Here is a 22,339-nt window from a genome sequence, read left to right on the forward strand (position 1 = left end):
TACTGCAATACCAATGTGACTTACATGCATGCGTTGCAATGGTTGTTCACGCCGCAGGGGCGCCCCGCCATCCCGGCCTGACCCGTGACGACCCGTGATCACCAACCCCCGCTTCCGTTGCTCCCACACGCTATCACCCCTCGCACATAGGTCACAGATGCGTGGCTCTCACCGGAGCGCACGGTCCGCAGCCTCATGCTTGTGTTGCCTTCATCCGCACGGGCACGCAGCAAGGGGAGTCGCACGCTCGTGCGGGCGTTCATGGCGAGTAGCGTGGTCGGGGGCGATGTGCCCGTTTGCCCACACGCCCTGTGATGGGCCCAGACAGCGGTACAGCACATGGCGCCGCTGGTGATGGCTCCCGGTTGGGGCCGCGGCTCCAACGACTGCGGTGCACCTCTTGCGCTGATGTGCATGCAGGCTCGTGGGCCGAGCTGCATGGGACCTTGCATGGGACCGATCCCGACACGCTCGGCGTTCGCCTGCTGCTCACTCCCTTGCCGCGTCCCAGGGCGACCTTCTCTACATGACTTGCGGACGTGTGTGTTAGTTATTGACGATGCTTTTCAAGATATCAATGTGCATTGCGTTTGGAGCTTCCTCCAGCCGCATCACGACACTTGCTCCCACCATTGTATACCCGTTTTGCACCCTCTCCCACACAGCCACACACCCACACGATGACACGGCCCCCACCCACGTCGACCTGACATTTAGAGACCCCGTCGAGCTGCTTTCGGTATCACTCTCGTAGCCCCCACCCACACGGCCACAACGCCACCCGAAGTGAGAAGGCGACGGGCTACTCGTGCGAACATCATCGAGGCTATGGCGCAATGAAGACCCAGGAGAAACATCACGGTCGCAGCTCAGAACGGCCGGTTGCTTACATGCTTGTCAAGTGGAGGTACCGTAGTGGCCCCGCGCGCCGCACGCCGCACCCAGAGCCTGCCCAGCATCCCGCCAGCGCCACTCCCACCACGAACTCCTTCCCTGCGGCCTACGCACACGCACACGCACACACACACACACACACACACACACACACACACACACACACACACACACACACACACACACACACACACACACACCACAACCACAACCACAATCCACGTCCATCCGCGCCCTTGTGCTTCACGCAGCCACCCCTCACCCGCTCAACCCAACGCGTCCTCACAATCCCCGCATGTCCGCCTCCTGGGCCCCCGTTCTTCACATGAACAGCTATCCCCCACACACCTCCTGCCCGCTCCTCCTGCCCCTCTCTGCCCGCCCCCTCCTCGCCCCCTCACGCCTCGCCCGAGTGGTGCTCCCACGTCTTGAGCTGGTACCTGTCCTGCTTGCGCAGCAGCCGCCTGCCCAGCCGCAGCCGCTTGCGGCTGGTGTGGTGCCCCAGCAGCCGCAGCGCCGCGTCGAAGTCCACGTAGGTGGGGTATGTGGCCTCGCTGGGCGGCCACAGGTTGACGGCGGTCTGCAGCGCCGTGCTGGACTCCAGGTGCGGCGGCGCCAGGGCGGCCCAGGCGCTCACCTTGTCCATGTAGGCCGGGTTGAGCAGCGGCTCCTGGGGGGCGGGCCGGATGCCGTCCACTGCAAAGCCGTCGCCGCCGCTGACCGCGCTGTCCGTCACGTCCAGCAGCGGCAGGTGGGCGCCCAGCACACCCACCTCCTCAGACCCCGAGGCGGCCGCTGAGGACCCTGCCCCGGCCTGGCCCTGGTCCGAGGCGGTGGTGGTGGCTGCTGCGCTGCCTTCCGAGGCCTGCGCCTGGGCGGCCGCCTGTGTCTGCTGCTGCTGCTGCTGCTGCTGCGCCCACTGCTGGTCGATGGCGTCCGCGGGTGCCAGTGGGTCCAGACCCGCCTGCTGCGCCGCCAGGGCGGACAGGGTGAGGGACATGTCGCGGTAGGTGGCGGACAGCGCGGTGAGGGAGCCCAGCCGCCGGGCGGTGGCGGTGGGGCGCCGGGCCAATGCCAGCAGTGCCGGCAGCTTGGCGCGCTGAGCAGCGGTCTGTTGAGGAGGTGGTGGCGGGGTGAGGGAGAGTGAGGGGAACAGGGCACACGCACACGGCACAGGCTGCGCACCAGGGCACCCGGTGGGGCTCAGACGGCCCTCCCCACACCACCATCCGACCCTTGCAGCCGGGCCGGGCGCCAAACCCACGTATCGGGAACGTGAACAACACATCAGTGTCCGTCCGAGTCCCTGACCCACCAGTGTTGGAACTGCCGCCGCTGCGGCCGGCGCAGCCTCCTGCGCTCCGTCCGTGGCTGCCCCTGCCGAAGCGGACACCGCGCGCCACTGCTGCGCCGCTGCCCCGAACCAGCCCCGCCCGCTTCCTGACGTCGCAGCAAGCGCGTGCGACGCGATCCTACTTGCGAGCATGCCTGCACACATCAAACAGCGCTGCTTCTTAACAGTAATCCATGGTACACTCCGAATCCGCGGAGCAGCAGGCGTCTTTTCACAACATCAAGACCCCAAATTGCGCTCACCGCAAGCTGAGCTTTGCATTCCTATGATGTGTCTAAAGCAAAGATTTACGAGAGAATGAACATTCGTCAGCAAAGCTCCGCCAGGCAGACAGTCTGGTGTTTTGCTTCAAGCAGTCCCAAGCCCCTAGAATTGCAGAACCGCGATGATGAAGTCCGTATCGATCTTTACACCTCGGCAAGCGAGGTCTCATCGCGATTAGACTATTGTGCCCATCGGCCCATCCCAGCGCCCACTCCGCGGTGGTCCAGAGCTGAGGACGCCAGGACGATTACCTCAGCGCTCGCTTGACTGGTAGCAGGCACTCTGTAATGACCGTAGCCAAAACACAAAAACAGGCAGCGTGCACCGGAACCTCGCCACCGAAGAGCTGCACCCTTGCTCACCACGAGCACATTGATAGTATGACCAATTCAGGATGTATACATGCAGTCGTTTATGCCACTTAGGCTGGCCGTGTTGCTCTTTGCGTCGTCTGGCCGCATGAGGGTTTAGCTCGAGCTGCGAGCGCGGGCTTATCAGTGCTGGCACACCAGTGTACCCGGCCTGAGGATTTGCATATCCAGGCATCATAATAGCCTGGATCTGGTCAATGTGCTTCCGCCAAGCCGCGCGGCCGAGAGCAGACCCCACACATTGCGTTATTTGTGCCGACGCAAGGGCGGCAGACACGCCATTGGGTAAGCAGAGGCGCGGTCATCCAGCGTTATGTTTCCTGAAAAAGCTTCTAGCGCGGCATCCACCAGATGCCGCCTAAGTAACACTTTCTGGTTAGGAAAAACCCCGCCCACTCCCATCCGTGTGTCCGTGGTCCGTGTCACAGGCAGCGTGCAGGCGGCGGCGGTGCACTGAAGCGGAGTCAAGACGATGCCTTCGGTCATTCCCCCGTTAACGTCGCCGGCGCATCCTGCGCTGCATGGGGCGCTGCCCACAGCGCACACAGCAGCCAACGATGCGGCCAGCCTGGCATCCGGAGCTGCAGCCGAGCCACCGCAACACCAGTGGCCGAGTCACCACTCTGTCACATCGGAGTCTCCGCACATCCCTGCACCTGCGGAGGACGCGCCCGATCCTGCCGCCGCCGCCGCGACCACCGCAGGAGCAGCCACAGGGCCAGTCCAGTGCCGGGCTGGCACTGTTGCGGCACCCACTGTTGCACTTGTTGTTGCTAATGTCCACGGCGGCTCGCCTCCCATCCCCACTTACAGCCCAGCACAGTGCTGTGGGCTGGGGCAGGTCGACCGCGCCTGCAGGGGTCCCGGGGACCTGGCGGGCAGCTCACCGCCCGGAGGTGTCAGCGGTGTCAGCGGCAGCACACCGCCCGCCACCGCCACCTCCACCACCTCCACCTCGCCCTCACCAGCGGCGGCGCTGCTGGCGGCAACGCTGGTCCGCGCCCGTGCCGCCCACTTTGAGCGACTCCGGGGCGTCACAGTCACACAGCTCCCGGGGCTGGGCGGCGGTCTGCCCGGGGCCTGTCCCGGCACCGCCCCAGCGCGGGGCCTGGCAGCGGCGGCTCCGATTGCAGGCAGCTCCTTTGCAGCCGGCGGCGGTAGTGGTGTTGGCGTTGGTGTGTTTGCAATGGACATGGAGCTAGACCTAGCGCGGGACGAGGCGCCGCCCACGCCACGGCACTCCACAGCCGCGGCCAGGGCGGGCAAGGCCAAGGCCGCCGCGGCCCTGGCGCCACTGCCGCTGCACCCGCTGGCGCCGCACCCACTGGCATCCGCGGCGGCGGCCGGGGGCAGCGGCGCGGCTGCAGGGCTAGGGGCAGGCGCAGGGGGTGGCTCGATGTGCCTCAGCCACAGCCTCAGCCGCTGCGGTAGCGGCAGCAGCCTGCAGAGCAGCCTCAGCGGCGCCGGGCTGTGCGGCAGCGGCGGCAGCTGGCAGGAGGACGAGTTCAACGCGCTTGCGGCGACACTGGGCGGCGGCACTGCCAGCAGCTGTAAGGACGGCGATGGTGGCGGCGGCGGGTTCTCGGGTCAGCCGCCCTTCGACTGCTACTCGCGCTACGGGGATGACGCCGGTGACTACACCACTGACGGCGAGGAGGAGGAAGAGAGCATATTTGACCGCCCGTCCTGGGCCTTTGGAGTGCTGGGCGCTGCCAAGCCGCCGGCAGTAGCAGCCCCAGGTGGTGGTGCGGGTGCTGCTGCCAGTGGCTGGGGCGGCCTGGTGTCGGGGCTGCGGCAAGGATGGCGCAGGAGCGGCCACGGCAAGGCGGGCGCCGGGGCCGCGGCCGGCAGCGCAGGCTCAAGCTCGGGCTGTGGGCCGGGGGCGCACCCGGTGTTCCGGCCGAAGCGGCGCTGGTGCTTTGGCTTCATGTTCCCGCGGCGGCAGCGGCCCGCCAAACACAACCCGGCGCTGTCGGGGCCGCTGCCTGGCGCCACAGCGACTGCAGCGGCGCCCACGGCACACGCAGCAGTCGGTGTGGGCGCAGGTGCCGGGGTCAGGGGGTGGCAGCCCGGCCGGCCCTGGTATGCGGGCGGCCGGCCCTCACTGGGCATTGCGCTGTCCCGCACGTCGTCCGGCAGCGCCCTGTGCGCCGCGGCGGACTCGGGGGCCGGCCCGGACGGCGGCTGTCAGGCCGGAACGTCAGCGGCAGGCGGCTCCGGCGCGCAGCCCGGCTGCAGCAACCCAGCAACCGGCCTGGGGCCGCACGCCTTCCCGCGGTTCGGGGGCGGCGGCATTGTGCGCAGCCTCACCCAGCGCTTCGGCCGCGCCGCCTCGGGTTCCTTCACCATAGGCGGCGTGCAATACACACCCGGCGCCACAGCCGCAGGCGCCGGTGCCGGCCGGGCCAAGTCCTTCAGCGGCGGCGGGGAGCCCAGGCCCGGCCCCGCCGGCAGTGGCAGCATCAGCAGCGGCTGCTACGGCCCTGGCGCTGCCGGCCCCAGTGGCCGGCCCTACGGCGCCGCCGGCACTGCCACTGGCGCTGCCCTGGACGCCCTGTTTGACGACCTGGTGGGTCACGTGGGCCAGCTGCTGGGCAGCCACCCGCACGTGGCGGCGCACATGGGCGCGGTGGAGGGCCTCAGCGACCGCCTGCTGCAGCTGCACGGGCTGTGCGAGGCGCTGGAGCGCAAGGTGGGAGGCAGGGTGGGCGAGGAGGGAGGCGGGGGCGGAGTGGGGGCAAGGAGGGGGGAAGAGCCCAAGGAGGGGAGAATAGGGCGGTGTGGCGGCGCAGCCCTTGGACGGCCATGCCACGAGATGTGGCCGCAGCCAATACACATAGGGCCAAAACCCCAGGCACCCGAATTACCCGCTTAAGAAGCCTGTCGTTCCCACACCGCTGGTTGCACCACACGCACCCACGCGCCGACGCACGCACCTACCTACCTGCCTGCCCCCCTCCGCCCACCACCCACCGCCCACCCCCCAACCCCGCCAGGAGGACGAGGTGGAGCACCTGCGGGGTGTGCTGCGGGAGCTGTCGGTGACGCGGGGGGAGGCCATGCGGCTAAAGGTGCACCTGGCGGAGTCGCTGCAGGGGCTGCAGGAGGAGTACGCCAGGTGTGTGGTGGGGGGGGGGGGTATGGGGTGGCCAGGGGGGGGGTTGTAGATACCAGCCAAACTAAACCAAACCCAATGCAATAGAGCGAGGAGGAGAGCGTGGCCTATGCTTGACCACAGAGTGGCACGCGACATTAGTCCCCATCCCCGAAATGCACCGAGTTCCAAGCTTCCCAGCAACCCATCCCGCAAACCGGTACAGAGGGGGGAGGGGAAGGCGGGGGGCTTGTCCGCAGCATACTCCGAGAGGAATACGGGAAACGCTGGAAAGCAACAGACTCACACGCATAAGAGCGAGGAGCGTGTGGGATATCGGCGATGCTGGGGCGGGAGGGGTGGGCAGGCTCAGCATAAAGATGGCGGTATCGCGGCAGCTGCCCGCCAACCCGTCATCAGCCTTGGCTCAATGGGTCTCTGGCTGCCCTCTCCTCTTCCCGTGACTGCCACCCACCCAGTCACCACCATGCGTGCTCACGTGTGCCCGCCCACAGGGTGCTCCGCAGCGCCACACTGGCCCAGGCCACCTGCCGCCAGCACGCCGCCCGCGCCGCCGCCGCTCGCCGCCAGCTGTCGGACGCCGCCGCCGACCTGGTCCGGCACCAGGCGGCGCTGGCGGCGGTGCGGCAGCGCAACCGGGCACTGGCGGCGGAGAACTTGGCGCTGGCGGCGCAGGTGGCGGCGCTGGAGGCGTCACGGCCGGACGTGCGGCGCGGCGGCAGCTACCTGCAGCTGGTGGCGGCGGCGTCGCCCGTCATGTACTGAGCAGTCTGGGAGCACGGGGGGGCGTGGGGCGAGGGACTGGATGGCTGGCAGCCGTGGCAGGCGTGGCCATGATGCGGCTGTGGGGCCGGTGGGCACAGATGTGCCTGGCAGTGGGGCCGGGAGGCGGTCAGCCTGCGGCGGCGGCCGTGGCCGTCATGTGCAGGGTGGTAATCATGAATGTAACACCCCCCGTGGTGCGGCCATGAGCAGTGCCACGAGCAGCGCCATGGAGAGCGGGAGCGAACGACTGCAGTGCAGGTGGTGGTGGTGGTCGTGGTGGTGGTGGTAAGCCAACAGTGCTGAGGCTGGGGACGCGGAGTAGCCGTGTGCCGGAGCCGCCGGCATGTGCGCTGCCCCCTCTGCCCCTCCACCCCCAAAGGGACATGGAGCAGGGGGGGCTCACACATACCGGCGGGTGGAGGCCGCGTGCGAGATAGCCGCTCGTGACGAGGAGGAGGAGGAGGAGGAGATGGGGTGCGGGCAGGCATGGTGGCTTGCACAGACAACAGCAGCGGCGCTTGGAACAAATGCAATGGCGCATGAGCTTGAACGTGGATCGTGATAGTAAATGCGCACTGAACATAAGTGAGATTACTAGCAACACTTTGTTGCAATTGCATATGCAAGCTGTTCTTAAGACAGGTATGGTGCATGGGCCTGCGGCAGGCGGGCAGGTAGCATAAGATTCAGAGAAGGCTGTCAGAGTAGGGGACCAGTGAGGTGTGGGGATGGGCATGGATGTAAACGGCTTGCATGGGGCACAGGCAAGCAGGGAGGCAGGTGACGGCAGTGTGAATGCCGGGCAGAGAAACAGGCAGTGGGACAGGCAGTGAGACAAGATAGTGTTGGTGGCGGCACATGGGGGACAGGACAACAGGGTGTATGTGGGGTGACTGCGTGCTTGTGTGTGTTGTGCGGGCGCCGCACTGGTGCTGATGTGGTTGTGGCCGTGTGGGTCTGTGCGTGGAGGACCGGGCGGCCTGTGTGTGGAGTGAGGCATGCGCTGCCGCTGCCGCTGCCGCTGCATGGGGGGCTGCCCGGGCTGGGCTGTTTGCGCCTCTGTGCGCCACACGCCACAGCTGTTGCGCAGCTGGCACACGTCCCCCGTTGGCAGGTGACGGGTCGCTTGCGCACATGCCTCCCTGGCGGCACATGCGGCACCCACAATCTTTTTTTGCGCGGCTATGTCCGTGTTTGTGTGCATGTATGCATTCTTGAGAAAGGCATTAATGAGACGATGCGATGTGGTGAGTACATACACCAAAGATTATTACCGTACCGTACATGGGGTGTGTGCATGTGGTCTGGAGCGCGGTCCGCTGAGGTTTCATACCATTCTGGTCAGGTCAGGACCAGGGGAGGATGACAGTCAGTAGGCACGTGAGATGTGTTGGGGCAATCGGGCGTGGAAGAGTGGGCGCTGGAATCCTGAACTCGGCCCTTGCGCCCAGCTATCCGCACATGTGCGTTTGCGGTGTGGGAGGGGGCGGGGACAGCTGAATCGTCACAAGGCCTCCAAAAGATTGTCCGGGGCATTGAAATGGCAATGCCCTGTCACTGGGAAGAAGTCAGGAGTATGTGCGGATGTAAGACCACACGAAGGGTCCAAGGCGGCGCAGTTGGCCCGGGGCCTGGGGTCAAATTGCTGGCGACCTGGAGTACCTACGCAATTCCGGTAGGCAAGCCGGTAGGGCTCAGCATCTCCCCACGAATAGCTGGCCAGCATTCATCTAGTACATCAAAGGCACTGGCTGGCGAGACGGGACATCGCCGAGCTATAACGCTCCAAGGGCATCACCTCCAGCGCGGGGGCCGTCCGTTCACGCGCCGTTCACGCAGGTGCCCTGATGTCCAAGGCCAGGGTTTTTGCCATGGCCAACACAGGCAAACCCTTTCATGATTGCATTGCCCCATCTGAGTGATGCTACAATCGTTTTATTACACCGGTACCCCTATCATTGATGAGATACTTATTAACGCCGTGACTCGTTGTGGGACATTGCCACAGATGCTGTCCACCTAATACCTCACATATCTATTCTCGCACACTTCCAGTAAGCTCGCACTTGCTTAGCGACACAGATCTTTATCACTAGGCATGCGGGCCACAAGTGGCGCGAGGATGCTTCGGGCTGGAGCAGCCGGACCTCGCGTGCTATCGTCGCTGATTGCGCGCGGCTGTGCTGATTCAAAGCCTGTGCTAACACGGGGTCTGTTGAGCGGCAACGTGGGCGGTGTCGTGCGGGGATGGCCGACACAAACCGGAGGCCTGGCCTCGTTGTCCCCAGTGCGGGCTCGTGCGGCCGCCCGCATGTGTGTGCTGGCAGCTCACCTGGGCGCTGAGGGCTCGGGTGAGCGCCCGGACATGGGATGGGGAGGTGCCGGGCGGGTGGAAGGGATGTGCACAGGGTGGGGGGCGGGGTGGGGGCCATGCCTGTGTCGCCGCATCGGGCGTGCTGTGCAGGACGTGCCACATTGGGAGCGGTGCACTCGGGGGCTTTCCACGCACGCACGCGCCCCCGACCAGCCCGCACGCACCGGTTCCCTGATCCCACACCGCGACCTCCCGACACCCCCCTGACCACACATGCACGCACACCGGCCGACAGCCCCCGCGGACGTCCCGGGCACCGGCACCACTGGCGCCACCGCCGCGGCTCCCGCCGCCCCCTCCGCCCCCGCCGGCAGCGGCCTGCCCCTGAGCAGTGCGGTGGGCGGCGCCGCCATCCGCGCGGGTGGCGGCTACAAACTACCGCCGCCCGAGATCGCCGCCATTGTGGACGCCCCAGCGCAGCCAGCTCTCAGCTACTCGCCGGACCGCAAGCTGGTGGGCGTGGAGGCGGGGGGGTGGGGTGGGGGCGTGGGAGAGGGGGGTAGATACCAGCCCAAACTAAACCAAACACAGTGCAAGGCGGGCGCGGCCTGCGTGCGGGCGTGCGGGCGTGGTGTGGTGGTGGGCGTAGAGGCGGTGGTGTAGTTCAGGAGTGGTGGTGGTGGTGGTCACGGATGACAATGCCGTCCCCAGGGATGAACACGGGGTGCTAGGACGCGACGCTACGGGGTGGGGTCGCGAGCTGTGCGGGCCTGGGTGGCGGCTGTGAGAGCGCATGCGGGTTCAGGCACGTGGACTCAGACAGCGGACTGACGGGCGGCAGGTGACTAACAGGCAATTGGGCACTGGGCTGGGTAGCGGGTATGGGCCCACACACTGCCATACCGGTATGGTTGCCTGGGAGTCTGGGACGACTTGGCCCCGCCCCGCCTCTCGCCACGGCCTCGTGTCCCTGACGCCCCCTGCCTCTGTCCCACCCTGTGCATCGCCCCGCTTGCCTCCCGGCGCCGCCGCACGCCTCCCACACCGGCGTCACTTCCACAGTTCCTGCAAGTAAGAGCCTGTGACTGAGAGCTGCGGCTGTGGCTGTGGCGTGTTTGCGCAACGCACTTGTGTGCCTAGTCCTGCGGTCCTGACAGCCACCTCGCAGTACCTGCATGCCTTCAGAGTGTCCTCCCCCACCCGCTCCCTCACTCTCCCCCCTCACCCCACCCCCTGCTACCCCCCGCAGCTGGACCGGCCGCCCAGCCTGCCCCCCATCTACGAGATGGCCCGCCCCGAGCTGAAGCTGGCGGGGGTGCGGCTGGACCCGGAGCTGTACGCCCGCAGCAAGATGAGCTACTACACAGGTGGGCGGGAGGGGGGAGGGGGGCAGGCGTGCATGGAGGCCGGAGTGAAGGAAGAGGGGCAGGGGGGGCAGGGTAATGGGCAGGGAGGGCCGAGAATATGTTGTTTCTGAAGGGAAACAGACGATGCGGGCCGCGTGTGCGGCGTGTGTGTGTGTGTGTGTGTGTGTGTTGTGTGCACACTGCTCGCCGTCCTCCCTCCTACCGCATGCCCCGCCGCCTGCAGGCATCTCCATCGTGCCCTCCACCGAGGTGGTACCGGCCGCCGCCGACAGGTGCCGCCACGTGACCGGCTACCCGCCCGGCTCATGGCTCAACTACGGTGCGGACCGGGCCGCAGGGGGCCGCGGGCGTGGAGCGGCGGCTGATGGGGCGTGAGGGCAGCAACTGCCTACCCATGTCTTGCACTTGATGCTGGGCGCATAACCAGGCCCTAGCTCCGAACCTTTAACCTCGTACACACCCGTCCGCCTGCCTTCCCCTCCCTTCTGCCCTGCCCTGCCTTGCCCCGTCCTGCATTGCAGTATCGTGGAGCCCTGACGGCACCAAGATCGCCTTCACGGTGAGGGCGGGGGACGGGGGGGGGGCTCTACGACGTACATCGCCGAAACCTAGGTGGAGCCGCTGCACTGGTCGCTTGTGCACTCGTGCGTCAATGCCTGCAAGTCATTGCGACACACATACACGCACGCATGAATGTAACCCCCAGGTGCGCAGCCCCGGCGGCCCCGGCGACCCGCCCCGGCGCCCTCTGGAGCTGTGGCTGGCCGACCCCGCCACCGGCGCCTGCCGCCCCGCCCTACCCGCCCCCGGCCCCGGCGCCCCCGGCCCTCTGGGCCTAGGCTACCGCGCCCTCAACACCGTGTTCGACGACTACGCCTGGTGGGTGCCTGGCCGAGTAGGTGTGGGTGCATGGGGTGGGGATGGGGGGCGGTGCGACAGTGAGGGCCAGCATTGGGTTCACCACGTGGGTCCACCATGTGTTCAGCCCCCACCCCCAAATTAACACACCCGCACACACACGCCACACGCACACAGGCTGGATGACGACACACTGGTTGCGGCGGTGCTGCCGGCCGGCCTCAGCCCGCCGCCCGCCAAGCCGCCGCTGCCGCCCGGGCCCAAGGTGCAGGACAACACGGCGGGCAAGAAGATCCAGAACAGGACCTGGCCCGACCTACTCAAGGTGGGTGTGTGAGGGGTGTGTGGGTGTGTGGGTGTGTGGGTGGGTGTGTGGGTGTGTGTGTGGGTGGGTGGGTGGGTGCGGGTGTCCAGTCCCACCTCCCCGCCGCCCCTGCAAGCCACCTGTCGTACACACTACCCACATACACACACGCATGTCGGCATGTGTCTCTCCCCGCCCCCCCCCGCCCCCCAGGACGAGCACGACGTGGCGCTGTGGGAGCACTACGGCACCAGCGAGCTGCTGCGGCTGGACACACGCACCGGGCAGGCGGTGGTCATCGGGCCGCCGCGCATGTACATCGAGTGAGCGCGTGTGTCCGTGTGTGTGTGGGGGGGGGGAGGCAGTGGGGAGGAGGGGCGTGGGGACCCAAGGCAGCAGAGGAGGGGCACGGGAGAGGGAGTGCACTTGCCGAGGTGGCTGCACAGAGGGCTGTCACAGGGGGGGCACATTCGCGCGCATCCAGTTGCCGGTCGGAGTCGGTTGGTGACACGCTCACACCGTCTTGCATGGAGGGGTACGCCCCATCCTTCCCCCCGAAAACAAAACCCTGCACACCCCGCCTCCTCCCCCCCCCCCTGCCAGGGTCGACCCCTCCCCCGACGGCCGCTACCTGCTGGTGAGCTGGCTGGAGCGGCCCTGGAGCACAGCCCTGCCCGCGGGCCGGTTCGCACGCCGCACACAGCTGTGGACCCGGGTGCGTGGCGTGGGCGGTACGGGTGTGGCGGGGGTGGTGGGCGGGGGGTTGGGGTGGCTGGGGTCCCTCCTGGCACATACGGCGACGGTACCGCGCATTTGCATCAGCTGGCAATACCGAATCACCGAATGCGGGCCGCTAGACTGAAGCAGCTTCGTAAATGTGCTGAACGGAGGTGAACTGAGCCCGACTATGCACCAGACCTGCCGCACACCTCCCCGCCCCCCCCCCGCCCCCCCACCCTGCAGGACGGCTCACTGGTCCGGGAGCTGGCGGCGTTGCCCCTGGCTGAGGACATCCCCATCGCCTTCAACAGCTGCAGAGCCGGGCCGCGGTAGGTGCGGCGGGGCGGCGGGGCGGGGGGCGGGTGGGTTAGATAGGGTGGGCAAATACCTGCCTAGCCGCTCAGGAGAGCCAAGTTGGAATGAAGGTGAGAACAGGATATACCTAGGCATGCCCCGCCCTCCACACTAAGCGGGGCCCCGCGTCTACGCCTCCTTTCCACAACCCCTCCTCCCCCTGCTGCTTGTCCTCCCCCCCCGTCCGCAGCGGCATCAGCTGGCGGGACGATGCGCCGTGTGAGATGTACTGGATGGAGGCGCAGGTGGGGCCGGGGAGGGGGGGAGGGGGGAGGGGAGAGGGGGGAGGGCGCCTGGTTGGGTGAGAGAGGGGGAGATGAAGCAGGTTGTCGTGTAGCCCCGGTGCAGTGGTTGCAACCAGTGTACTTACCGCATCTCGCGCTTCAACTACCACCACAACGTGCTCATGCCCGCCACCGCCCGCCCACCCCCCGGCCCCTCCCTGCAGGACGGCGGCGACCCGGCCGTGGAGGTGTCGCCTCGTGATGTTGTGTTCGGACTCAGTGCGCAGGCGGCGGCGGCGGACCCGGCCGCGGCGCCGCGCCGCATCGCGCAGACCGACCTGCGCTGCGGCGGCGTGGCGTGGTGAGCGGTAGGGGTGTGGAGCGCTGGGGGCGGTAGCTGTGCGGCATGCTGCGTGCCCTGGTGCACTCGTGCCCTCGTGCCCTGGTGCACTCGGGCTCCGTGTGACGCGCTGACTCACATGCGGCACATGCGCATGTGCGACGTGCCGTATGCCACACCCTCGCGCCCACACCTCCCCGCCCACACCTCCCCCCCCCCACGCGTGTGCCTCCCACGCCGCAGGTGCGACGGCGACCTGGCCATTCTGTTTGAGAGCTGGTACAAGTCGCGGCGCAGTGTGTGGTGGCGCTTCGCACCCGACCGGCCCGAGCAGCCCAAGGAGGTCGTGTTCGACCGGTGAGGCCCGGATGGGGGTGGGGAATAGGGGCGGGCGGCAGCGAGCATTGGTCTTGCGGGTACCGGAGCAGCTGGAGACTGGGGACTGGGGACCGGCGGATGTGCGGTTTAATTTCACCAGTCGCATTTCGCGTGTCCAAACTGTCACTATCAATTCACACAACCCTTTTGTCCAATCCGTGCCCCCCCAGCAACTACGAGGACGTGTACGGCGACCCCGGCTCGCCCCTCACCCGCCGCACGCAGTGGGGCACATACGCCATCGCGCGCATCACCCCCGACCCAGCCACTCTGGAGGCACTGCAGCAGGCGGCGGACGACACCGAGGCAGCCGAGGCGGCGGCGGAGGCGGCGGCGGCAGCGACCGCACTGAGCGCCTCAAGTGGCGGATCGGACGCCGAGGCCGCCACCCCCACCGCAAACGGCAGCCCCGCCGCCGCCGCTGCTCCCGCTCCCGCTCCTGCCTCCGCCACCAAGCGTGTGACTCGCGCGGGTCTGGCTAGCGGCACCGGCACATGGCTGCTGATGAGCGGCAGCGGCGCCAGCCCCGAGGGCAACAAGCCCTTCCTCGACCTCTTCCACCTGGAGAGCGGTGAGGGAGGGGGGGGAGGGCGCCGGGCCGTGATGGGCTGTAGTGGTGGTGGTGGTGGTGGTGGTGGTGGTGGTGGTGGTGGTGGTGGTGGTGGTGGTGGTGGTGGTGGTGGTGGTGGTGGTGGTGGTGGTGGCCGTGTGGTGGTGGTGGTGGTGGTGGTGCAGGCGGTGCTCTGAAAGGCATACATGGAGCTGTGAGGTTATGTGAGGGGGTTTGGGGAAAATGGGTGCAGTGCCAACACACCGAAAAGGAAGATTAGGACGGTAGGAGCGCGCCGGAAGGTCCGGGAGGGATTCAACCCTACGGTATCAGCCGACGTGTGCACCCTCCCTTGTTCTCCACCGCCTCCCCCCCATCACCAACCCGTGTCCCCCCTGCCCTCCCCCCCTGTCCCACCCACCCTACGCCCCCAGGTGAGACGCACCGGCTGTGGCAGTCCCGGCCGCCCTACTACGAGACCAGCGGCTCCATCATGAGCGACACAGACCCGCACCAGCCCATCACCCTAGAGGTGCGGGGCGGGGGAGGGAGGGAGGGAGGGAGGGAGGGGGACAGGCGGCAGTCGCCGGTGTCAGCGGGTGTCAGCGGGTAGGCAAGCCCAGGGAAGGGGGGGTGTTCATCATTGACGGAACGCCAGGATGCGTCTCAAGGTTGGTCGGCTGCGGCGGGGGGCGGGGGGGGGGGCAGGGGGCCTCAGTCGCACAGGGCTGGAGCGGGTGGGCAGGCGGGCGTCACCTGAACTCGACCTGAACTCGACCTGCCTGCCCTCCCCCCCTCCACATATACACACACACCCACACACAGGGTCTGTCCATGATGTTTGGGCGCGAGAGCTCCACCGACCCGCCCCAGACCCACCTGCGCACGCTCACGGACGCCGGCCGCAGCTGGCAGGAGCGCCAGGTCACCAACTTCCCGCACCCCTACCCGCAGGTGGGCAGGGGGGCAAACCCCGGGGGGGGGCAGGGGGGCGGCGTGTGGGGCCGGCACGGGGGCGGGGACTGGCGACCGTGTGGGACCAGCTTGACCTGGTCAGCCCGGCTTCTGGGTGCATATGCCTCACCCCCACAGCTTCGCAACTGACAACCGAGCCTTTCCCCCACTTGCGGTTGGAGTAAACTATAACCCTCACCAACACACACGCGCGCTCACTCAACTCCGCCCCCCTCGCCCTGCCTCCACTACCCTCCATCCCCCTCACAGCTGCGCGAGCTGCAGCGCGAGGTGCTCCGCTACCCGCGCAGTGACGGCGTGATGCTGACCGCCACCCTGTACACGCCGCCCGGCTACAACCCCAAGACACACGGCCCGCTGCCCTGCATCGTGTGGGCCTACCCCCGCGAGTTCAAAACCAAGGTCAGGAAGGGGGGTGCGTGCCGGGAGAGGCCCTCGTGCGCTGAGGCGAGGGCGAGCGAACATGCTCTGGGCCGATGTGCACGTGCGTGCCTTGTCTGTGACCGTATGCGCACAAGCCAGTCCAGCCCTAACGTCGCCGCCTTGCAGTTAGTCATGTCTGGAAGTCGCTCACACACGAACCCCGTGCCTCTCCCTCCCCCTCCCTCCCCCCTGCAGGAGGCTGCCGGCCAGATGCGGCGCAGTCCGCACCAGTTCACCTCCATCGGCTCCACCAGCCCCACCCTGTGGCTGACGCGCGGGTACGCCGTGCTGGACGGACCCACACTGCCCATAGTGGCGGACGTCAAGGTGAGGGGCGGGGGGGGGTGAGGCGGGGGCGGGGGCGTGCGGGCCGCTTCTGGAGCTGAATTGCTGTAAATTTTGCCTTTGACTCGTGGAGTATTTAGTGACCCTCCCGCCTCCTTTCACACCCTACCGCCTGCACATTCCACTTGGGCCCCCAGGAGGAGAGCGAGGGCAGCGCCAGCACCGGCCCCGCACCCGAGCCCAACGATACATTCATTGAGCAGCTCACGGGTGCGTTTGGCGGGGAGGGGACATCACATGTGCTCTCACGTCAGCCCGCTCGCCTGATCTACCTGGTGTGCCGCACGAGGCATGCGCACCCACCCACCCACCCACCCTCCCGCCCGCCCCCCTCTTGTCCCACCCGCCCTGCAGACAGCGCGCGGGCGGCTGTGACCGAGGTGGTGAAGCGCGGCGTGGCTGACCCGGCCCGTGTGTCGGTGGGCGGCCACAGCTACGGCGCCTTCATGACCGCCAACCTGGTGGCACACGCCCCGGACCTGTTCGCGGCGGGTGAGGGGGCGGGCGGCAGGGCGGCGGAGCGGTGGGCGTGGCTGCCAGTCTCATGTAGCCAGGGCCCAAAAGCAGGGGGCAGGCGGACGGCATACGCAACATAGTTTGTTGTTGCTACCCTGTGACGCTTCCCCCCCCCCCGCCCGTGTCCCCACCGCGCCCAGGCATTGCTCGGACTGGCGCCTACAACCGCACCCTGACGCCCTTTGGGTTCCAGGTGGGCGCTGTGTGTATGTGTGTGTGTGGGGAGGGTAGTGCTGGGCACGGCTGTATGCGGTGTCCGCCTCCAACACCGCCCACGTGCACACCTGCCCTGCCCACACCTGCCCCCAACCACTGTCCCCACCTCCCCTCCGCCCCACCCCACCAGAACGAGGAGCGCACGCTGTGGCAGGCGCCCGACGTGTACAACCGCATGTCGCCATTCATGTGGGGCCGGGAGGGGCCGGGAGGGACTGGGAGGGGCGCTGCCGGGAGGCCAAGTCTGCTCCGCTGTGACACCTGCACTCCAGCTTGCGCCCCCACGCATCCGCATCCACCCTACCCCACCCACCCCCACTCACCCAACCCCACCCGCTCACCACCTGCAGGGCCGCCGACAAGATCACCAAGCCGCTGCTGCTGGTGCACGGCGAGGACGACAACAACCCCGGCACCTTCCCGCTGCAGAGCGAGCGCTTCTACCAGGTGAGGCCGGAGGGAGGGGGCGAGCGGGGCCTGGGCCGCATGCGGGGCTCACCCTGCCGCAACACCTAATTCCGACCAATCTTTGCAACCCCTCCCCCCCCCCCCAGGCTCTCAAGGGCCACGGCGCCGCCTGCCGGCTGGTGCTGCTGCCGCACGAGGGCCACGGCTACCGCGCCTACGAGTCCATCATGCACTGCCTCTACGAGCAGGACCAGTGGATCGAGCGGTGAGCGGCAGCAGCAGCAGCAGCAGCAGCAGCAGCAGCAGCCCGGGGCCAGGGCGGGGAATGAGTTGGGAGGGCCGCTGCCAGGGGGATGGCTATGCGTGTAGCGCGGCGCAGTGGCTGCCAGTGGGCGCACCCGGGTCTGGATCCACCTCCACCCAGCTCCGCCAACCCAACAGGCCAACAACAGCGCACCCGTTGTCCTCCTGCTGACTTCCCCCTCTGCCCCACAACCCCGCCCCCACCTCGCAACCCCCTGCCTCCCCCCCCTGCCCAGCTACGCGGGGTACGGGCGGCTGGACCCGGGCTACGTGACGGAGGACAGCGCCGGCCCGGACGGCTCGGCCAGCGAGTGAGCTGTATGGAGCAGCGAGGCGGCGAGCGGGCTGAGGGGTCGCCAAAGCGTTGCGTAACGAGTGAGCGGACAGCAAGAGCCGGCAAGAGAGCTGCATGAGTGCGAGTGCGAGTCGTCGGACTGCTCACAAGCGCGAGCCGGGGACCGAACGCTGGAGGATTTGGTGCGGTGCCCTAGTGGATGAGCTCTATATTTCAATTTTTAAGCGTTTAGGAGCCCAAGGGAGTGTTGGTAGACTGAGTGCTTGTGGAGCACGGGGCACCGGCAGTCTAGCGGTGTGCTGCCAGGGCAGCACCACCCATCGCGTGGACCTGGCTGCACCTGCTGATGCTGCAAGGGCGTGGCTCAACCCAGGCCTATGTAACGCCAGGCACGGGTGCCAGGTGACCGCCGCCTTACAAGAATGCATCAGCCCATGTCAGTCGCGATCGATATCAACGCCGTAGTATGCTATTGGCGTGATCTCCCTTTCAATACACAGTATACACGTCGAGCCCCCCCCCCGGGGCCTGCACGGGGCACGTCTTGTCCCCGTGTGAGCAGACACTCGGATGAGCATGCCCCGAATTGCAAACGCATGGCCAGCCACACCCCAGGTACAGCAGTCTGTGATCTGTCTTTGTACCGCCCCCACATAGGATACCCGCACCAGCATGTGCGAATGCGTCACGTCAACTCTTGCAGTTCAGTGGGAGCACTGACATCAGCGCAGCAGAAGGTCAAGCGTCCAGTCAATATCGATCACTTGTCAGCGTAGCCGCATTATTGTTCCTATCCCGACCTGCCTAGGCATCACATCCACGCAAAGCACTCCTGCATCTACCTGACCTGTCTAGCTACCACCACGCGTGAGTAGAACACGTTCGGTGGCCCATCATTGATGTACACCATCGCTGAATGCGCTGTACGTAAAGCTGCAGACTGTGCCGGCCCAGCAACTTGCATGGCACCGAGAGTCAGTTGCTGCGCCGCTGCACTGTTAGGACACCCGTCTCAGCCCTGGGCGCCGTTCACTCGAAGCGCTTGTACTTGCCGCTGGCCACGGGCAGGCCGCGCAGCACGGTGCGCTGCGGGCTCTCCGCCGCCTTGCCCTTGTCGTCGAAGCGCAGGTGGCGGCCCTGTTCAACGTGGCGGCAGTAGCACGGCGGAGCCAATAACTGAGCTGTACCGTTCAAGGACGCTGCAAAGCGTGCGGACACGGATGCTTGTCATGCTTCAGTCCCTTTCCTGATCCCAGGACTCGAGTTCTCACCTGCGGCGCGGGCAGTCCACGCAGCGGCATGGCCTTGCTGGCGGGCGGCGCCACCTCCAGCCCGCCCATGGCCTCCACCAACACGTTCTCCTGGGCCTGCAGGTGACCACGGTGCAGAGCGAGGGGGCCAGCTCAGCAAGAGGTGCATCTGTGTGCCGCAAGCGATTGGCAAACTGGCCGTGCAGTATGCATGCACGCAACGCCTCCTGGCTGCCCCCGGCGCCGCTGCTCACCTCGTTGTACTCTGCCTCGTGGTCGCTGTCCTCCTGGTCGTCCGGCATGGCCAGGTCGCGCTCCGCCACCTTGGGCGTCAGCTTGACGTCGCGCGGCGCCGTCAGGCTGGAGGCGCCGCCGGCCTTCTCGGCCTTCTTGGCCATGGCCTCCTTCACCTCGCGCTTGAGCTGACGCAGTGAGCTGCACACACAGGAAGGTCCGAACCAAATGGGTGGTGAGTTACTCATGCAGCGCCAGCAAGTCGAAGCAGCATTGCAAGCTGTCTCTGGACAAGGGCGGAATCCCGAACATCTGCGATAAACCCAATGAGGTGTGGCTGAGCAGGACGTACCGGGGGTCGTAGTCTCCGGCCTCGACCTTGCTCTTGAGCGCCTTGCCGGCGGCCTTGTTGGCGAAGGCCTGGGTGGGCGCCAGGTAGCTGGGCACGGAGGCGGCGCCGGTCTCGGCGTCGTGGATGGACTTGAGGCGCTCGGCGGCCTGAGCGTGCGGAGGTCAGGGAGCATGAAAGGAGTGTGAGATTTGACCAGGGTTGTGTGGAAGTACCGGTAGTCAGGCAACATGATGGTTCATGCAAAATGCTTCGGCCAAGCAAAACAAGCCAAACATCAAATACTCGCACCTTAGCGCGGCGCTCCTCGGCAGCGGCGGCAGCCTCGGGCGCCAGGACCGGGGCCTGCTGCTGCTGCTGCACCTCCTCAGTGGGCTCCGCAATGGGCAGCGGCGAGGGCGCCTCAGCAGCGGCGGACTTGGGCCGGTAGGGCGTGGGCACCACCTGGCGCTGCGGGGCGGTGCTGCGAGGGCCCTCGGGCGTGGTAATGGACACGCGCTTGATGGACTTGGTGGTGGCTGCGGCCACGGGCGCCACGGGGGTGACGGCAGCGGGCGTGCGCGGCTTGTTGTAGCGCGACTCCACGTTCACGTAGGGGCTCTTGGCGCTCACCATGGTGGGCGTCTTGGCCTGCGGCGTCGCCTTGGAGGCGGTGGACACCAGCTTGGGCGTGAACATGCGCGCGCCGGGGGTGGCGGCAGCCGGGGTCTTGCTGGCCGCGGCCGCAGGCGTGGGAGCCGCCAGCGGGGTGGAAGCTGCGGGCTCCTCGCACATCGGCGCACCGTTCATGTCGCAGTCCTCCTCCATCGCCATCTCGTCCTCCTCCTCAGCGGCCGCGGGCTGCATCTCGGCAATGGCGCCCGCCAGCGGCGTCAGCGCCAGCGCGTACCCGGGCGCGGCGGCACCCTCGGGAGTGGGCGCGGGCACGGGCAGCACAGCGCCCATCGGCGAGGCAGCGGGCTGCACAGGCGCCAGGCCGGCGATGGGCGTGACGGCGGTGCCAGGCAGGGGCGAGAAGGTGATGTCCTGCAGCTGGCCCAGCGGCGGCATGGGCGGAGTCAGGCTGAAGGGCGAGGGCGAGGCGCCGGCGGCGGCGGCCGCGGGCACAATGAGACCGTCCAGCGAGGGGGACTCCACCTGCGCGTCAGTGCCTGCAATGGCAGCAGATGGGTGAAAGGCAGTTAGATGGGACCGGTGCGTGTGGCATGGCCGCATCGGGGACCAACAAGCTGACACGCATAACCCGTTACATAGAAGCAAGTGACATCGTATGCAGCGCAGCCCCACGGCGTAACTCACCCGCCACGTGCATGGGCAGCGGGCTGAAGCCGACAAAGCCGGCTGCGGGCTCCGACAGGCGGGCCTGCACAGCAGCGGCGGGGTGGGGCACGCTGGCGGGCGCCATGCCCAGGAAGCCGGCCATGGGGGAGGGGTCGGCCATGGGCGTCAGCGGGCGGTCAGAGGCAAAGGTCATGGGGTTCTCCTCGACGGCCGCCGGCTGCAGCGCCATGTTGCCGGCGGGCGTGGCGTTGTCGGCCATGTCCGCGTCCTGCTGCTGCATAGGCGCGGGGGTGGCGATCACGGGATCGCCCGACAGGCTGATGGGGCTGCCGCCGCCCATCTCGTCGTCGTCAGGCATGGGCGAGAACTCCGCCGCGTCCACCGCATCGGCCATGCTGTTGAAGGACAGCGGCGTGGCGGGCATGGAGAGGCCGCCAGGCTGGCCAGGGGCGGCCCCCAGGTCGGAGGTGAAGCTCAGCGGCGTGCCGGCGGGCATGGGGCTGGCCGCAGCGTTGGCCGCTACGGGCGCAGGCGAGGGCGCGGGCTGCATTTCGAGCGCCATGGGGCTCATGGGGATGGGCATGGGGCTGGCGGGAGGCTGCGCAGCGGCCTGCAGCGGGCTGGGCTGGGGGGCCGGGGCGGGGCGGGGCGCAACAGCGGGCGCCGGCGCCGCAGCGTCCAGGTTTAGCTGCAGCGGCTGCATCTCCTCCGCAGCAGCCGTGTTGTCAGCCGCAATCGGCACCGGCAGCGCCATGGGAATCGGCGACGCCATCAGAACATGCGAGTCGGTGTGCAGCTCGTGCGACTCCTTGTCCGAGTCAGGGTCAGCGCTGGCCTGGTCAGCGGGCTCGGAGCTCTGCTGCTCTTGCTCCGAGCTCTCGGGCGCAGGCTGCTCCAGTGAGGGCTCGGGCACGGGAACATCCTCCTGCTGAGCCTGCGATGCACGTAAGGGGGGTTGGGGGTAATCGAAAGAGCCACTGCGAGCTCGCAGTGCAGTTCCAGCCAAAAGTGTTGCAGTGTACGTTTGATCAGATTTACCTGCTGCTCAGTCACAGGCTCGTCCTGGAACAACTGCTTCTCGAGAGCAGGCGCCGACTGCTCAGCTGCAGCCGCGGCACCGCGACGTCCACGGCGGCCCGTGGTCTTGGGATCAGGAGTGGGAGCAGCCGCGGTCATCGCTGCATCCAGAATAAGGAGGGGGAGCGAGCTCGGCGTTGGCATGCTGACAAATCGGGGGGAGCGCGGTCGCCGAGGCCACAACTTGCTCAGCATCGTTGATTGAACATATGACAAGATATAACTTACGTGTGGTGCCAAGGGCCTTGGCCCGGCTGCGCGTCATACGCTGGCAGCTCTCCATCGTGGCGACAAAGGCAGGGGGTCTTGCTTCAAGCTGTCGAATGTCACAACTAAAGCTATACAGCGTAGTACTATCAGCACTTGTACAGAGGCCCACCTGCAGAAGAAAAATGAATACCTCGTCGGCGCGACAGACGTCATATAATTGAACGGGGGGCGATGGGGGATGATTGGATCCTGCCGTTCCGAAATCGCGGCCATGTCACCTCTTTA

At 67.2% G+C, this 22,339-nt stretch overlaps 4 protein-coding genes across 4 annotated transcripts; 2 read left to right on the top strand and 2 right to left on the bottom strand.

Annotated features, from left to right (window-relative positions):
- Positions 1-551: 551 nt before the first annotated feature.
- CHLRE_07g313050v5 (uncharacterized protein) lies at positions 552-2,647 on the bottom strand. The gene is made up of 3 exons (XM_043063829.1): positions 2,491-2,647; positions 2,210-2,382; positions 552-2,005 (listed from the first exon to the last, which is right to left on the bottom strand). Exons 2-3 carry the CDS (start codon positions 2,378-2,380, stop codon positions 1,292-1,294), a joined length of 885 nt encoding a protein of 294 aa, XP_042922397.1. The 5' UTR covers positions 2,381-2,382; positions 2,491-2,647; the 3' UTR covers positions 552-1,291.
- Positions 2,648-2,757: 110 nt separating this feature from the next.
- On the top strand, positions 2,758-8,365 carry CHLRE_07g313100v5 (uncharacterized protein). Its single transcript, XM_043063830.1, has 4 exons — positions 2,758-3,168; positions 3,312-5,575; positions 5,880-6,001; positions 6,493-8,365. The coding sequence occupies exons 2-4, from the start codon at positions 3,356-3,358 to the stop codon at positions 6,761-6,763; spliced, it is 2,613 nt and encodes an 870-aa protein (XP_042922398.1). The 5' UTR covers positions 2,758-3,168; positions 3,312-3,355; the 3' UTR covers positions 6,764-8,365.
- Positions 8,366-8,737: 372 nt separating this feature from the next.
- Positions 8,738-18,048, top strand: CHLRE_07g313122v5 (uncharacterized protein). Its single transcript, XM_043063831.1, has 26 exons — positions 8,738-9,114; positions 9,373-9,590; positions 10,140-10,148; positions 10,327-10,444; positions 10,668-10,763; positions 10,966-11,003; positions 11,151-11,323; positions 11,480-11,627; positions 11,820-11,929; positions 12,210-12,321; positions 12,570-12,655; positions 12,871-12,925; positions 13,129-13,265; positions 13,488-13,601; positions 13,793-14,193; positions 14,607-14,704; positions 14,998-15,126; positions 15,397-15,549; positions 15,766-15,897; positions 16,053-16,125; positions 16,270-16,407; positions 16,572-16,624; positions 16,778-16,836; positions 16,998-17,094; positions 17,202-17,320; positions 17,595-18,048. The coding sequence occupies exons 1-26, from the start codon at positions 8,886-8,888 to the stop codon at positions 17,671-17,673; spliced, it is 3,174 nt and encodes a 1,057-aa protein (XP_042922399.1). The 5' UTR covers positions 8,738-8,885; the 3' UTR covers positions 17,674-18,048.
- Positions 18,049-18,055: 7 nt separating this feature from the next.
- CHLRE_07g313143v5 (uncharacterized protein) lies at positions 18,056-22,237 on the bottom strand. Its single transcript, XM_001700908.2, has 8 exons — positions 22,073-22,237; positions 21,806-21,945; positions 20,786-21,701; positions 19,778-20,637; positions 19,490-19,635; positions 19,158-19,338; positions 18,925-19,020; positions 18,056-18,790 (listed from the first exon to the last, which is right to left on the bottom strand). The coding sequence occupies exons 1-8, from the start codon at positions 22,125-22,127 to the stop codon at positions 18,683-18,685; spliced, it is 2,502 nt and encodes an 833-aa protein (XP_001700960.2). The 5' UTR covers positions 22,128-22,237; the 3' UTR covers positions 18,056-18,682.
- Between the last annotated feature and the right edge of the window lie 102 nt (positions 22,238-22,339).

The sequence above is a fragment of the Chlamydomonas reinhardtii genome, chromosome 7 (assembly GCF_000002595.2).
Source record: "Chlamydomonas reinhardtii strain CC-503 cw92 mt+ chromosome 7, whole genome shotgun sequence".
Taxonomy (NCBI): domain Eukaryota; kingdom Viridiplantae; phylum Chlorophyta; class Chlorophyceae; order Chlamydomonadales; family Chlamydomonadaceae; genus Chlamydomonas; species Chlamydomonas reinhardtii.

What these genes read in the sequence shown, in the direction of transcription:
- CHLRE_07g313050v5 (XM_043063829.1), bottom strand. Translation starts at nt 2,380, where the DNA reads ATGCTCGCAAGTAGGATCGCGTCGCACGCGCTTGCTGCGACGTCAGGA. An exon ending in CGGCGGCAGTTCCAACACTG is followed by an intron (nt 2,006 to 2,209) that starts GTGGGTCAGGGA and finishes CCTCCTCAACAG; the next exon opens with ACCGCTGCTCAGCGCGCCAA.
- CHLRE_07g313100v5 (XM_043063830.1), top strand. Translation starts at nt 3,356, where the DNA reads ATGCCTTCGGTCATTCCCCCGTTAACGTCGCCGGCGCATCCTGCGCTG. An exon ending in GCGAGGCGCTGGAGCGCAAG is followed by an intron (nt 5,576 to 5,879) that starts GTGGGAGGCAGG and finishes CAACCCCGCCAG; the next exon opens with GAGGACGAGGTGGAGCACCT. An exon ending in CTGCAGGAGGAGTACGCCAG is followed by an intron (nt 6,002 to 6,492) that starts GTGTGTGGTGGG and finishes GCCCGCCCACAG; the next exon opens with GGTGCTCCGCAGCGCCACAC.
- CHLRE_07g313143v5 (XM_001700908.2), bottom strand. Translation starts at nt 22,127, where the DNA reads ATGGAGAGCTGCCAGCGTATGACGCGCAGCCGGGCCAAGGCCCTTGGC. An exon ending in CCGAGGAGCGCCGCGCTAAG is followed by an intron (nt 19,636 to 19,777) that starts GTGCGAGTATTT and finishes CCGCACGCTCAG; the next exon opens with GCCGCCGAGCGCCTCAAGTC. An exon ending in ACGAGGCAGAGTACAACGAG is followed by an intron (nt 19,021 to 19,157) that starts GTGAGCAGCGGC and finishes GGTCACCTGCAG; the next exon opens with GCCCAGGAGAACGTGTTGGT.
- CHLRE_07g313122v5 (XM_043063831.1), top strand. Translation starts at nt 8,886, where the DNA reads ATGCTTCGGGCTGGAGCAGCCGGACCTCGCGTGCTATCGTCGCTGATT. An exon ending in GCACACAGCTGTGGACCCGG is followed by an intron (nt 12,322 to 12,569) that starts GTGCGTGGCGTG and finishes CCCACCCTGCAG; the next exon opens with GACGGCTCACTGGTCCGGGA. An exon ending in AGCTGCAGAGCCGGGCCGCG is followed by an intron (nt 12,656 to 12,870) that starts GTAGGTGCGGCG and finishes CCCCGTCCGCAG; the next exon opens with CGGCATCAGCTGGCGGGACG.